The sequence below is a fragment of the Copadichromis virginalis genome, linkage group LG10, assembly GCF_057382275.1.
Source record: "Copadichromis virginalis isolate Kocher_CV1m ecotype Utaka linkage group LG10, C_Virginalis_male_GT1.1, whole genome shotgun sequence".
Classification (NCBI taxonomy): domain Eukaryota; kingdom Metazoa; phylum Chordata; class Actinopteri; order Cichliformes; family Cichlidae; genus Copadichromis; species Copadichromis virginalis.
Window position 1 is genome coordinate 18,571,297 of NC_140627.1, and position 12,139 is coordinate 18,583,435.

General features: G+C 42.3%; 1 protein-coding gene across 18 annotated transcripts in view; it reads right to left on the reverse strand.

The window, feature by feature from the left end:
• Positions 1-12,139, reverse strand: part of nbeaa (neurobeachin a) — a 98,724-nt gene that overhangs the window by 13,426 nt on the left and 73,159 nt on the right. For 5 of the 18 annotated variants that reach the window (XM_085470423.1, XM_085470414.1, XM_085470413.1 and 2 more), the window contains 10 exons: positions 11,106-11,230; positions 10,930-10,998; positions 10,622-10,790; positions 9,922-10,313; positions 9,377-9,513; positions 7,107-7,261; positions 6,173-6,299; positions 4,347-4,466; positions 3,307-3,440; positions 2,583-2,644 (listed from right to left, as the gene is read on the reverse strand). In XM_085470423.1, the coding sequence (XP_085326549.1) occupies positions 2,583-2,644; positions 3,307-3,440; positions 4,347-4,466; positions 6,173-6,299; positions 7,107-7,261; positions 9,377-9,513; positions 9,922-10,313; positions 10,622-10,790; positions 10,930-10,998; positions 11,106-11,230 (1,490 nt within the window). The remainder of the gene's footprint in view (positions 1-2,582; positions 2,645-3,306; positions 3,441-4,346; positions 4,467-6,172; positions 6,300-7,106; positions 7,262-9,376; positions 9,514-9,921; positions 10,314-10,621; positions 10,791-10,929; positions 10,999-11,105; positions 11,231-12,139) is intronic. The other 13 variants (XM_085470428.1, XM_085470427.1, XM_085470418.1 and 10 more) reach the window with 5 other exon arrangements.

The following is a 12,139-nucleotide window of genomic DNA, read 5'->3' on the forward strand; positions in this document are numbered from 1 at the left end:
AAATTGTAATCCTTGAACACTCACAGGTAATCTTACTACGATACACAAAATCTATGTTTGGGTGTCTGTTTGTTTGCAAACTCCTCTTAGCTCATCAGGAGTTGAGCAGCCAAACTTGGCATGCAGGTACATCTTGGTGCCCCGATGGTTCTTATCCATATCAGACACTATGGCGTCATCATGTTGCCTAGCAACAAGCTAAAATAATCCATTTATGCACCTGTGAAATCTTATAAAATGTATCAATAATTTTGTCACAAACACATTTTCTTTATATTGCCAGAATCTAAATTAGCGTACTCCCTTCTGAGTCACCTGTGCTAGATCAGAAAGGATGCTATATTATGATGCTGTTATATTGCCTAGCAACCACATCTACCGCCCCATTTTTAAACATTTCTCAAGTTTATCAAGTAAATCAGTTTGGAACCAGCACCGACAGGCCAAACAATATTATAGCACGGGCATGCAAATGCAATGCAATGCAAAGTATATACACATGTAGTATCTACTACAGCTTACACTACATATCAGTATATACAGGATTAACAATTTATAATATATTTGTACCATATTCAGAGTTACATCTGAATATCTTTGTATTTGATGAAAAACAAAGAAAACACATGACGGTTCAGTTCCCATAAACATGTTTTAATGGAGTGTTGAATTTAATTTTTCTTTTAGCCTGCAGTAGGTTGAAGTTCCTGCCTGGGAAACCTGCTGAAAGCACCTCAGAAACGCAGTGACAGCAGATGCCAGAGCAGCTTCACTGATCCGATATTGATCGCGTGGAACTCTACAGGAGGGATGATTATTCCAAACGATATTCCCTCATTTGGTGTCTTGATAGTGAAAGTGGAGAAAACTGGTCTCCCAGAATTCATCTGCTATAGGCGTTCAATATCGTTGTGATCTAGTGACCTTCATACTCAAACTTTCACTGAGCTCTCGTGACATGCAATGGGGGCACTGTCATATACTGGAAAGGATCTCTCTCATCAGGATAGAGAAGTTTCAATACAGGACAAAACTGATCTGCAGCCAGCATTTCCTCAAACCATGACAACACAAGTGTCCTGCTTTCTTGGCCTTCTTGTTTTCATTAAACATCAACCTAATGACCAGCATCACAGTGATAAAATATGTGTTGGTAATTGATATTTTCAACCAATAATACTGAAGTATTTTTTCCACTAATCTAAAATCATCCAGGCCATCCTTTTAAACTATGATTCCTCCTTCAAAGCCACTTATCTTCAATTATGCTAATTAAAACAACAACAACTATGCCTTCTTGGCTTTTTAGTACATGCCAGAAACCCTTGATTATTAATACACAGTACTGCAGTGAACCTGTGTGAAGGCATCTGCATTTGTTATATCGGGGATTTCCTTTAATTGGTCAAACATTTGTTCATTCTTCCACAGTAAATGCTGTTACATCATCAGACCCTGACTGGACGAGCTGATCAACACGTAAAAGGCTTAAAAAAGAAATTTAAAAAAAGCTTTATTTCAGAGGACATAAATGGTTTCATCATTTACCATTGACTGTGTGAAAAGTGCACAGTAGTGCAACACTGATCAAAGGAAAGATGAAAGAAACAAGTAAAAATGCTCCTGTCTGTGAGAGAATGGAGAGTGGAGAAGGGTAAGAGTGCTGCTGAAAGCCTCAAACTATCAGACCTCCATTAGCTCCACTGGCTCTTAAGGCTGTGAAGGACACGTGGGACTATCTCCTGTTACATCCCCCCATCCGGAGGATCGATTTCTGGGCTAGGGTTTGCTCTCCCGGGTCTCTAATGGCAGACAAGGCCGGAGCCAATGGTAATACTATACATGCTGACGAGCAGCCACCCAGAAGTGGAACAGAGAGGAAAAGAAAAGGGAGTGGTAAAGAGAAGGGCAGTGTGGAGAGTGGTACGAGATGAAAGCAGTTGCTCCTGAAACACCGATTTAAAAATGACCACGGCTGAAGATGTAAGAGGACAAAAGGCGAGAGAGAAGATGACATAGAGGTAAAGATGAAGAAAATGGAGAGCGAGAGGATGGAAATGAACGCCTAAAAGAACAAGAGCGCTTTGAGAAACTTTACAACTTAAAAGAAAAGAAAAGCTGGTGACAGGTTCCACTTGTGAAAGGCTCTGCGAAGGTAAGTGTCACTCTCGCTTTGAGTTTTATGGAGTTTTATTGAAGTAAACTGAGCTTACTGGCTTACTGTGATAGCAGACGGATAAATGAGCCAGACAAAACGAATTAAGATGTAACGTCTGTGACATAATGTGTTTTTATGTAAAACTTAAACCTTGCATAGGTCACAATTCTAGCCCTGATTTTATTATTATTGAGGGAAAACTATGCTGTGATATTAGATTACATCTGCAATGCGCTTATTACACAGTCGTCCCTGCCTCACAGGGCAGATCAATAACTCTGAAGCTTCCGGTGTGCTCTAACCCCCCCACCCGAAAAAAAAAGCCTTTCAAAAACACTTAGGCACGTCAGGTTTTGACAAAACTGATTGAAAGCGTGAGGACATTTCATCAAGACACAGAGAGGAGAGGTGAGAAGTTACCAACCTGAGAACAGAGCAGCATTACGAGCTCCACCACAGACGTGCTAGACTTCATACAGACCAGACCTGTGGCACAGACACATACAACACAGTCAGGAGCCTCTCTTTTATTCTCTGTGACACACTGACACACACACACACACACACACACACACACACACACACACACACACACACACACACACACACACACACACACACACACACACACACACACACACACACACACACACACACACACACACACACACACACACACCACTGCAAGATACAAAAATATCATCAAGAAGACACTGTAGTGTCAGCGGTTTCTGCTGCTGTGCACAATCATCGTTTAAAAAAAGCATGCCACAGAAAAGACAAGAACAAACGGAAAAGATGAGGGACACCAGGAAGCAGGTGAGCAGAGGCAGGACTGCAACGCATTTAGTACAATCTCTTACACCCGTAACGCTAAAACTGGCATAATCTTATCTAAAAATATTGACACATCTAGCTAGCTGAATAGAAACAGTGCAAAATCCTACCTGCTTGACGAATGGGTGAAGCAGCCAGTTCAAAGACAGACACACACACACACACACACACACCACCTCGTTCTCAACCCTCCACTCACTCTTTTTCGATCTCACTCTGTCTCGCGCACACATACATTACTGTGAGGGACAGTGAATGAGGAGACTCCACAGAGAGACGCCAGTTAGAGAAAAAGGAGCCGTGTACAGCACCTGTACCTTCTATGAGCAGCTCCTGCCCATGGCTACCCAGCAGCGTCCTGGACAGGAACGGAGCAAAGTCCACAAATATCTCCCTGAGCAAAGGGGCCACCTTCTCCAAAGCGCGCTCCAGCTTTGTGGTGATACTGTGGCGGAGATAATCGAGAGACAAGGATGAAAACGATAGGCGGGCCGATAACATGAGCAACATACAGATGAGGGTACAAGAGCGTTTGAGGAAAAATCTCAGGGGATATACAGTAGGCGAGAAGGGACAAATGTGAATGAAAGAAATATGTGGAGACACGTGAGAACAAGGAAGGGAGGCACAGGACACAGGAGAAGAGAAAAAGCAGGTGAAGGAAACAGAAAAAAGTGCAAGTCGGACACAGAATGTAGAAAAAAACGATGGTGTGGTATGGAAGCAGTATGTCTGTATTAGTATTACTAGGAAAAAGATGAGTTAGAAAGGATAATTGTTAGCCGGTCAGCTTAGCACTGTGGGATGAGTGAAGGTTAAAGTGTAATAAAAACTGAACCTGAAAAACTGCCAGACTTGTCTCTTGAATGGTATACTGCGTCTTTATGTGTGTACAGCTGCATTTTAAATGCTTTTCCATTCTTTAGAAATTGAGACATGAAGAGTACAAAGCAGCAGACTCAATTATGGAGCCGCGATGGCAGTGAAGTTTATATTCCTGGCTTTGTAGGTAATGCGATCTCTGAAACAGACCTGGGTCGCTAATCTACCAATTGTGGTTTTGTTTTAACCTGCTCGGAGAACCAGATGATTTGCGAAAGCTGCGGTGAAGGTTAAAACAAGCATCTCGACTCAGGTCTGGCCTGGAGTTTGGGGTTAGTGTGAGGAGATGACCATGCCAGAAATGACAGAGTTGACTCTGCTACTGAAAAATTGTTGAAGCTGTTGAGGAAGTCGGCCCTTTCTTGCATGGCATTCTGGGAACATTTAGTAGTGGTTGGGCGTGGCAGAGGGTGTGTGGTGGAGGAGGGGCAGAGGGAGGGGCATGGGGACAGGACGAGTATCTCCTTGCCTAAAACACTGTCCTGCATCTCGGGGGGCTGCCTGGAAGCCAGCCAGAGAGCTAAAAGACTTGAGCTCAGGGGGCGTCTGACCGCTGCGCAGCGCACACTGCGCCACCTCACAATAGGCACTGCAATACAAACCACACACACACACATAAAAACACACGTGCAGACATGCGCACTGATTAAGGGAGACATGCACACGCATCCCACCCACTCCTGTGTGTGTGCACTTTTAGAAGAACATGTGCAGCCATGTGAAAAAAACTTTTTACACAACTATATGGAGTCCTGTGAAAAACCTGTGAAAGTAAACCCCACGATTCACCTTACAGAGCAAAGTAATGATTTCCTGATTTCCTTATCTTGCATCGCTGTGTGGCGATTTTGGCCCACTCTTCTTTACAGCACTGCTTGACTTCACTGAAGATTTCAGGCATTCATTTATGCACAGCTCTCTTGAGGGCCCACCACATTTAATCAGGTTGAGGTCTGAGCTTTGATCATTTTCTTTTTCAGCCATTCTGTTGTAGATTTGCTGCTGTGCTCGGGATCATTGCCCTGCTGCATGACCCAATTTGGGCCACGCTTTATCTGACAGACAGATGGCCTCATGTTTTACTCTAAAATACTTTGGTATAACAAAAGGAGCCAAAAAGCAGGTTCTTTGGCTGAAAAACAAGCAACATTACACCCCTCCACCACCGTGCTGACAAGCATGGTGCTGTGCATTACAGCTAAACATCTCCACTTGATCTCGTTGTGGTTTGTTCAGCTGTGCAGCTTTGCAAACCTAAGCAGTGTTACTATGTGGAGTCTGAGATGTAGTTCTTGAGTTTTCTGCAGTTTCCCTAAGCATTGCACATTCTGACGTTGGAGTAAACTTGGGGAAGATTGCGGCATTGTGCTTAAACACACCTGAATGCTCCAGAGCAGCAAACTGCCAAAGCATCTGCTTTCATAGAGATGCTCACACGTGGCGATGATCAATTAATCAGGTGCATTCGATTAGCAGCACCTGGCTGCGACTTACCTTCTTAATTCCGTGAAGGTGTACTTAGTTTTTTTCACAGGACTGCACAGATTCCTGCGAAAACTTGCTTTTACACATGACTGTATCTGCTAACATGTCTAAGTAGAGTACAACAAAAATGTTACAGTGCAAACTCCTACAATGGTAAAGGAACACTGCTAATCACGCTAACTGGTAATTAGTAAAGACCTCATGTTGCAGATGATCATAATTTTTTTAGTGACACCTATAAAGTCTGAAGACAAAACAGATTTTTGTTAATGACAAGTTCATTTACATGTTTACAAATACAAAAAAAAGACTGTTGAGCCTAAGACATTAACGGTCTTAATTAGTAAGTGGTGACGTTTTCATACAAAGTTTTCATATCAGAGGTGATGAGCATCATACTGTACGGTAAGTGAGAAGTGTCAGGGGTGCGTGTGCATGACAACATATAATATGTGTGGCTAGAAGATGATTAATATTAGCTGATATTAGCTGATGGAACGATACCTGAACCCGTCTTTTGCGGTTGATTAGTTTAGCATGTCAAATGTGGTGTGTCTTACATGAGCCTAATAAAAATGTCCACAGCCACATCAGTCCAGAAAAAACTTCATCTTACCCTATAATCCTGTAATGAACGTGTAAGTGAAGTGAGAAATCTTTAGGGAGGATGAAGGGACAGGAATGAGGCAGGAAAAAAGACAATTTAACATAAAAAACAAAAGCAGGAGACAGGGGGACAAAATAAAGTAGGATGGAACTGAACCTATGAAATGAAATGGCCAAAGGCTGTATGATGGCGAGAGTTCTGACCTCATATTCTCCATGGTGTCTTCTGGCATTGGTGCCACTGTCTGCACCGCTGGCAGATTCTTACTAGTTGCACCATTGACAAAAGATGAAGAGGAAGATGAGGATGAGGAGGCCGAATCTGCGGCACCTGGACAGGAGGGAAAATAGTAACAAGAACCAAGATTAGTATGAAGTTAACAGTAATGGTAGTAATAAAGGAACTGGACATGCTGCTGCTTGTCCTTTTGGTAATGGCCCCGGTTTGAGAAAAAAGCTTTTCAATCAATATACAGAATCCATTCCAGAGAACAAATCCCTTCCTTATCCATTATGCATGTATGATAAAGTACAATATGTCTAACAGGCTGACAAATTCTCAAATAGAAATCCACTCTGCTGCAGTGGATCTGCTGAGCATGATTCTACTCAGAAAGGATGATCTGCAAGTCTGCTGATGTTGTCGTTATCCTAAATTTGGGTCAAGGATCATCTAATAGACAATATCTCTCTGTTTTTTCTGCATTCAGTATTAAGTATGAGCCATATGTGCAACGTCCACCATAAGATAAGTATCTTATAGTTGCTGCGCAGTCTGCAACTTCCTTCATCTGCCCTCATATACAAGCTAAAACTAACCCTGAAAGGATCTGCTGGTTCAGTTTGCTCTGCCTGTTAAAGGACAAAAGCATGAAGCTTCAAAGACTTTTTGTAACAAAAGAAGAAATTCAACCCTGCTTGATTGAGCGGTTTCTGAGCTGCTTGAGGCCTTTTACACAAACACCTTTGTCATGCTGCAGTTCTCTATGTGCTCTATCTCCTTTAGCACACACACTACCAACTGGGCAAAAGTCTTTATGAGTAAAATATCGAATATATGCACGTCGAAATTACACGAGTAGGTTCAAAAAGACATGGGTGGGTTAAGTGTGCGCTACAGCTGTGTGTTCTCTCCCACCTGTAGTGTTGATCATGCTCTTGGGTGTTGCTGTTGCAGCAGCAAAAATGTTGGGTGTGCTGCCAGCTGAGGCTCCTCCGCTAGTGGTGGGCGTGCCCACAGTGTTGACTGACAGGCTGCCGGGTGGAGGCTTTTTGACTGGAACCACGACACTCCTGTGAAAGACGAGACATAAAGGCATCAGGCAAACATGTATCCATGTATTTGTTACGTCTAGACCTTGAAATAGGCTTATTGTAAAAGTACAGTGAGAGATAGTTCAGGAGACATACACCTTCTCCATTTTCAAGACTTATCTTAAAACTATGCTTTCTAATAAACCCTGTAGGTCAGGTGACCCTGAATCATCCCTAAGTTAAGCTTCTACAGTATAAGCTCAGACTGTTGAGGGACATCCCATGACGCTCTGAGTGTTTCACGTCCACTACCCTCTGAATTCTCCATATATGCATATACGACCACTGCATGCGATGTGGTGCATCCCATTTGCTGTTTGCCATTTCTCTATGATCCTCTTTTCTGTTTTGTCTCCGTCCTAAACCCCAACCAGTCATGTCAGATGGCTGTCCTTCACTAAGCCCGGTTCTGTTGGAGGTCTCTTGCTGTTGAACGGGAGTTCTTCCTCCCCACTGTCGCCTAGTGCATGGTCAGACTGTCAAATCACTGGGTTTTACTGTATGCTACAGCACCAAATAAATAAAATAGAATAGAATAAACTCTTTTCCCCACGAAGATGACATTTGAAAACGTCCTTTGTAACACTAATGATGAGTTTTGACACCTCAGTATATATCAATAAAGTTAGAATAGTTTCTGAGTTTTTCCAAGGGTAGACCACCCTCACTAACTTCTTCCTATTAGGCTTTCAAGGGGTAAGTTCTTCTTCAGACAGATGTGCAAACATCAATTCAATTCAGTTGTATTTATATAGCGCCAAATCACAGCAACAGTCGCTTCAAGGTGCTTTCATATCGTAAGGCAGACCCTACAACGTGGGTAGAAAACTCCAGGCCTCGAGTGCTGTGTTGGATCAAGGATCTAAAACCTGCAGGACACCGGCCCTCGAGACCTGGAGTTGCTCATCCATGCCCTATAATAATACATACAGAGAAAAAAACCCAACAATCATATGATCCCTATTAGCAAGCACTTTGGGGACAGTGGGAAGGAAAAACTCCCTTTTAACAGGAAGAAACCTCCAGCATAAGGAGGCTCAGGGAGGGGTCTTTCAATGTAGAAACTACGGTTTCTTAATTTAATTAATGTATTAATTGACCTAAGAAACAGAAAACTTTCTTTTAGCAAACTCAATTTTTCTACCTATGAATCATCATCGTTACATTTTTTTCACATTCCTTTTAGTACCAGTGAATTTCAGGGCCCAGTAATGTCCCCAAAGATATCGAGACATCCTCTCAAAGAGTAATTTCTGCTTTTTATTCATAACAGCTGACAAAAATCAGGGAGCAACAAGGACATTTATTTTTCAGATGTAGAGACTACTGGGAGCTTAGCAGCAATATTAGAGACTATTTTAAATGTCAAAGTAGGTAAAACTATTGCGAACATGCTTTTTCTTTTTTTAAAACAAGTGCAGGTCTTTCTTTTGTGCAGAGATACAGAGGGAGATCTGATTAATCTTCCAAAAATGTCAACATAGCAGTCAAAACTGAAAGGGCGAGCACGCATTTCAAAACTACTAATAATACAGATGTGATTGTTTCCTGTTTCTGTACAGGAGATATCAGCATGTCGTCAGCAAAAAAACTGAAACCTTTTTTTAAACTTATCATCCCCCATCGTGTCCAAGTATCTAAATCTAAAATCCAAACTATCCTGCTATCACTGCTGATAAACAAAAATTAACATTACTGGGGTTTTTTTTTTAAAACTGAATTTTCAAACTAATGCATCCATTTTACTCAAACCACTCAGCTGCATTTGCCTTTCTTGTCTTTGTGCCATTGTAGTCACCATCAAACAAAACATATCACAGACTGCTGGCAGGGGAGCACAATGTGTGTATTTGTAAATGTTACCATCAAAAGAACTTTGTTCAAAGTGAGAATTATCCACATATGAGGCAACGATCGGTTTCTGCACCCACTGTTTTTCTAAAACTGGTACAAAGCAACTTGACAAACAGCACTACACTAAACAATGTAGTCTCTGTACCCAAAATCGTTTAACTGATGGATGTGTCAGGGTGCACCGAAGCTAATATCTCTGCTTGTTTTACGCCCCACGTAGGTCCAAAAACTGGGACTGACCTGTCGAAGGAGTGGAACTGCATGGGCAGCATGGGGTGCGTCTTCAAGGCAGGGTCTGGGTGATAGGGAGTTGGCCCAGACTCCTGTCCCAAGTCCCCTCCATCAACGGGAGCTGCCACCAGGCTCTTCAGGATTTCCTGCATTCCCGAGAGCAGCGAACGAGAGACAGAACACGATACTTATGAGGCGTATCACTAAATTTTGCTTTGAATGGTGGTTTTATTTTGTTCTTTTATCTAACATGGAAAAGTGAGTATGTTCTAATCACACATAAGCTCACTGAAAGGAGCATCTAAGCTCAGGTAATCAACCAGCTACAAATACAGGCGATAAAAGTAATAGAAAATTCACGTGACCTCTACAGTATAGGGTAAACATAAATGGATACATACATTTGGACTGCATTAAACCAGATTTCTATTAGTTAAAATAAAACAGTGATTTTCAAATATTTAAAGAAACTACAACTGAGAGATCTAAAGATATGTGCTGACTATTGTTTTCTCAGAATTAGGCTCATGTGGATGCTGGAATCACACGCCCACCTTGACATTGATGCCTTTGTTTGTTTGACTGATGCTGGAGATGGACGAAGGCGGGGCTTGACTAGCGTTGGGGGTGGAGCCGGGGTTATGGGGAGAATCCAAAAGGCTCTCCTGTGACCTTCTAACATCAGATGACAGACTGCATAACAGATCTGTGCCTCCTCCCCCACTTCCTCCTCCGATGTCTCTGTCTCTATCTCTATCTTTATCCGTCTCTCTCCCCACCAGGCCCAGCCCGAGTCCAAGACCCATCTCCGAACCGTTTAGCGATCCGCTCACATGGCCCTCTTCTCCAATGCCCGAGTCTGTGTGTGGAAGGCCGGCACGAGGGGAGTCATCCACAGGGGTGGGGGTCTGTTTGTCGCGGTCGGGGAAGGCTGTGGATGGATGTTCTGGAGAAATTTGGAAGAAATTTTTTTTTTATGGATAAACACTGATACAATTAAAGAAGTATATTTTCTCAGTGCAGATTGGATTATCAAGAAATTCCACAACATACTGACCTTTGATGTTCAACTGAAAAAAAAGACTAATGCTTTAAAGCATTTTTTCAAGTAACACCCTTATTTTCTCTTTTTTTTATTTTATTGGTGTCATATTGATTCTTCTTATCAGTATCATTGTTTGGTCAAACAATGCAAACATCCAAAATCATGCTTGCATGTGGAGGATGATGGAGCAAAAGAAAAACAAAGGTCACCTGTACTGGTTGGAGAGTTAATCTCGTGGCGGATGCTTCTCCCGGATAAGCTCGTAGATCTGCCAATCTCTCGCTGGGGTTCCAAAATGTCCCGGTACTTCGAAACCATGAGAACTGAGATAAAGTAAACAACTGCCAGCGCCAGAAACTGAGCCTGCTTACTGTCATCCTGCAGCAAAACAACACACGCACACAAAGTTATTCAGCAGAGAAACACTCAGGCATCTTCTTTTTTTTTTTTTTTTTTGCTCCCTGTATCTATAACCAGACGAATACTGTATATACCAAAAATACACCCGCACGCTTACCACATCTCTGAAAACCACAGCTCGGAGACGATTAATGTCTACATCCTGGAGAAGTCTGTCTGGATCCTGCTAAATATGGAAGACAGGATATCAAAAGGTGGCGTGTCATACATATGCATGTTTCTGTGACAGTTTTAGGTGTTGCTGAATGCGTCCTCGATTCATGCGTGTGCTACCTTGCTGGCGGTGGAGGCACTGTGGAGGCTGTCCTGTGACTTGCTGCTGGTTAAGGAGGACTTGCAACTCCGATCTCTCTGTCTCTGCCTGCACTCCAGGCAGTTCCTAACCGCCACACAACATACTGAACGAGACAGAGAGGTAGAGGAAAAAAACAGGTAAGTATAGTGTAATGGAGTCGGCTTTTACATTTCAAGAAAAAACAAACAGGGGATGTCCTGAAGTCATGCATGTCATGACTGCAGCGTGTATAAGCATTTATTTAAAGCACACATACATGCACCCATACATTACAAACAAAGAACGATTTTTATTTTGTGATGTGATCATTTCTCTGCCCTACATCAGAAATGACATTACAATATGGTGTAGCAGAAATGTAAGGTCATCCTAGAAATACTCCACTTACAATAATCTAAGAAATTAAGTAAACTGATGTGCTCTGCCAGCAATCAAATATTTCTGTGAGAAAAACCACTTGATTATAAAACACTGAACAAGTCAATAATCAGCTAATTAACCAATCACTGGAGCTCTCAAACTGAGGAACTGCCTTCCATCTTTCCTCCTTAGAAAGGTACAGCGACAGAAAGACTCAGAGATTAAATATAAGTAATCTGGATCCACTGGAAGCACCCTGTGATGAACCTCCTACTGAGGCGGTCGTGGCCTGCTTTCACCGGCTAAAGCAGCTCACCTGGGTTTTCCACTCAAGTTCATGTTTGTTTTCTCTCTAATGAATGTTTTATTTACATAAACCTCTTGCATGGATTCCTTGTTAGTCAGCTTGAGCCAGCTTGTGAAAAATGGGGGTCATCTGGGATTGAGACCTGGGATTTGTCACAAACTGCTAAATGATAAAAAGGTGGTCCACAACAGAGACAGCCAATTATTAGCAAGAGTTAGCCAGGACTGCCTCCAACATGGTGTAAAGGGAATCAACAATTATTTTGGAATGAAAGCTTGTTGCGGTTATTTTGCCAATTAGCAAAAAATGAATTTGTTTTTTTATTTTCAAATCTCCAGTGGTTGT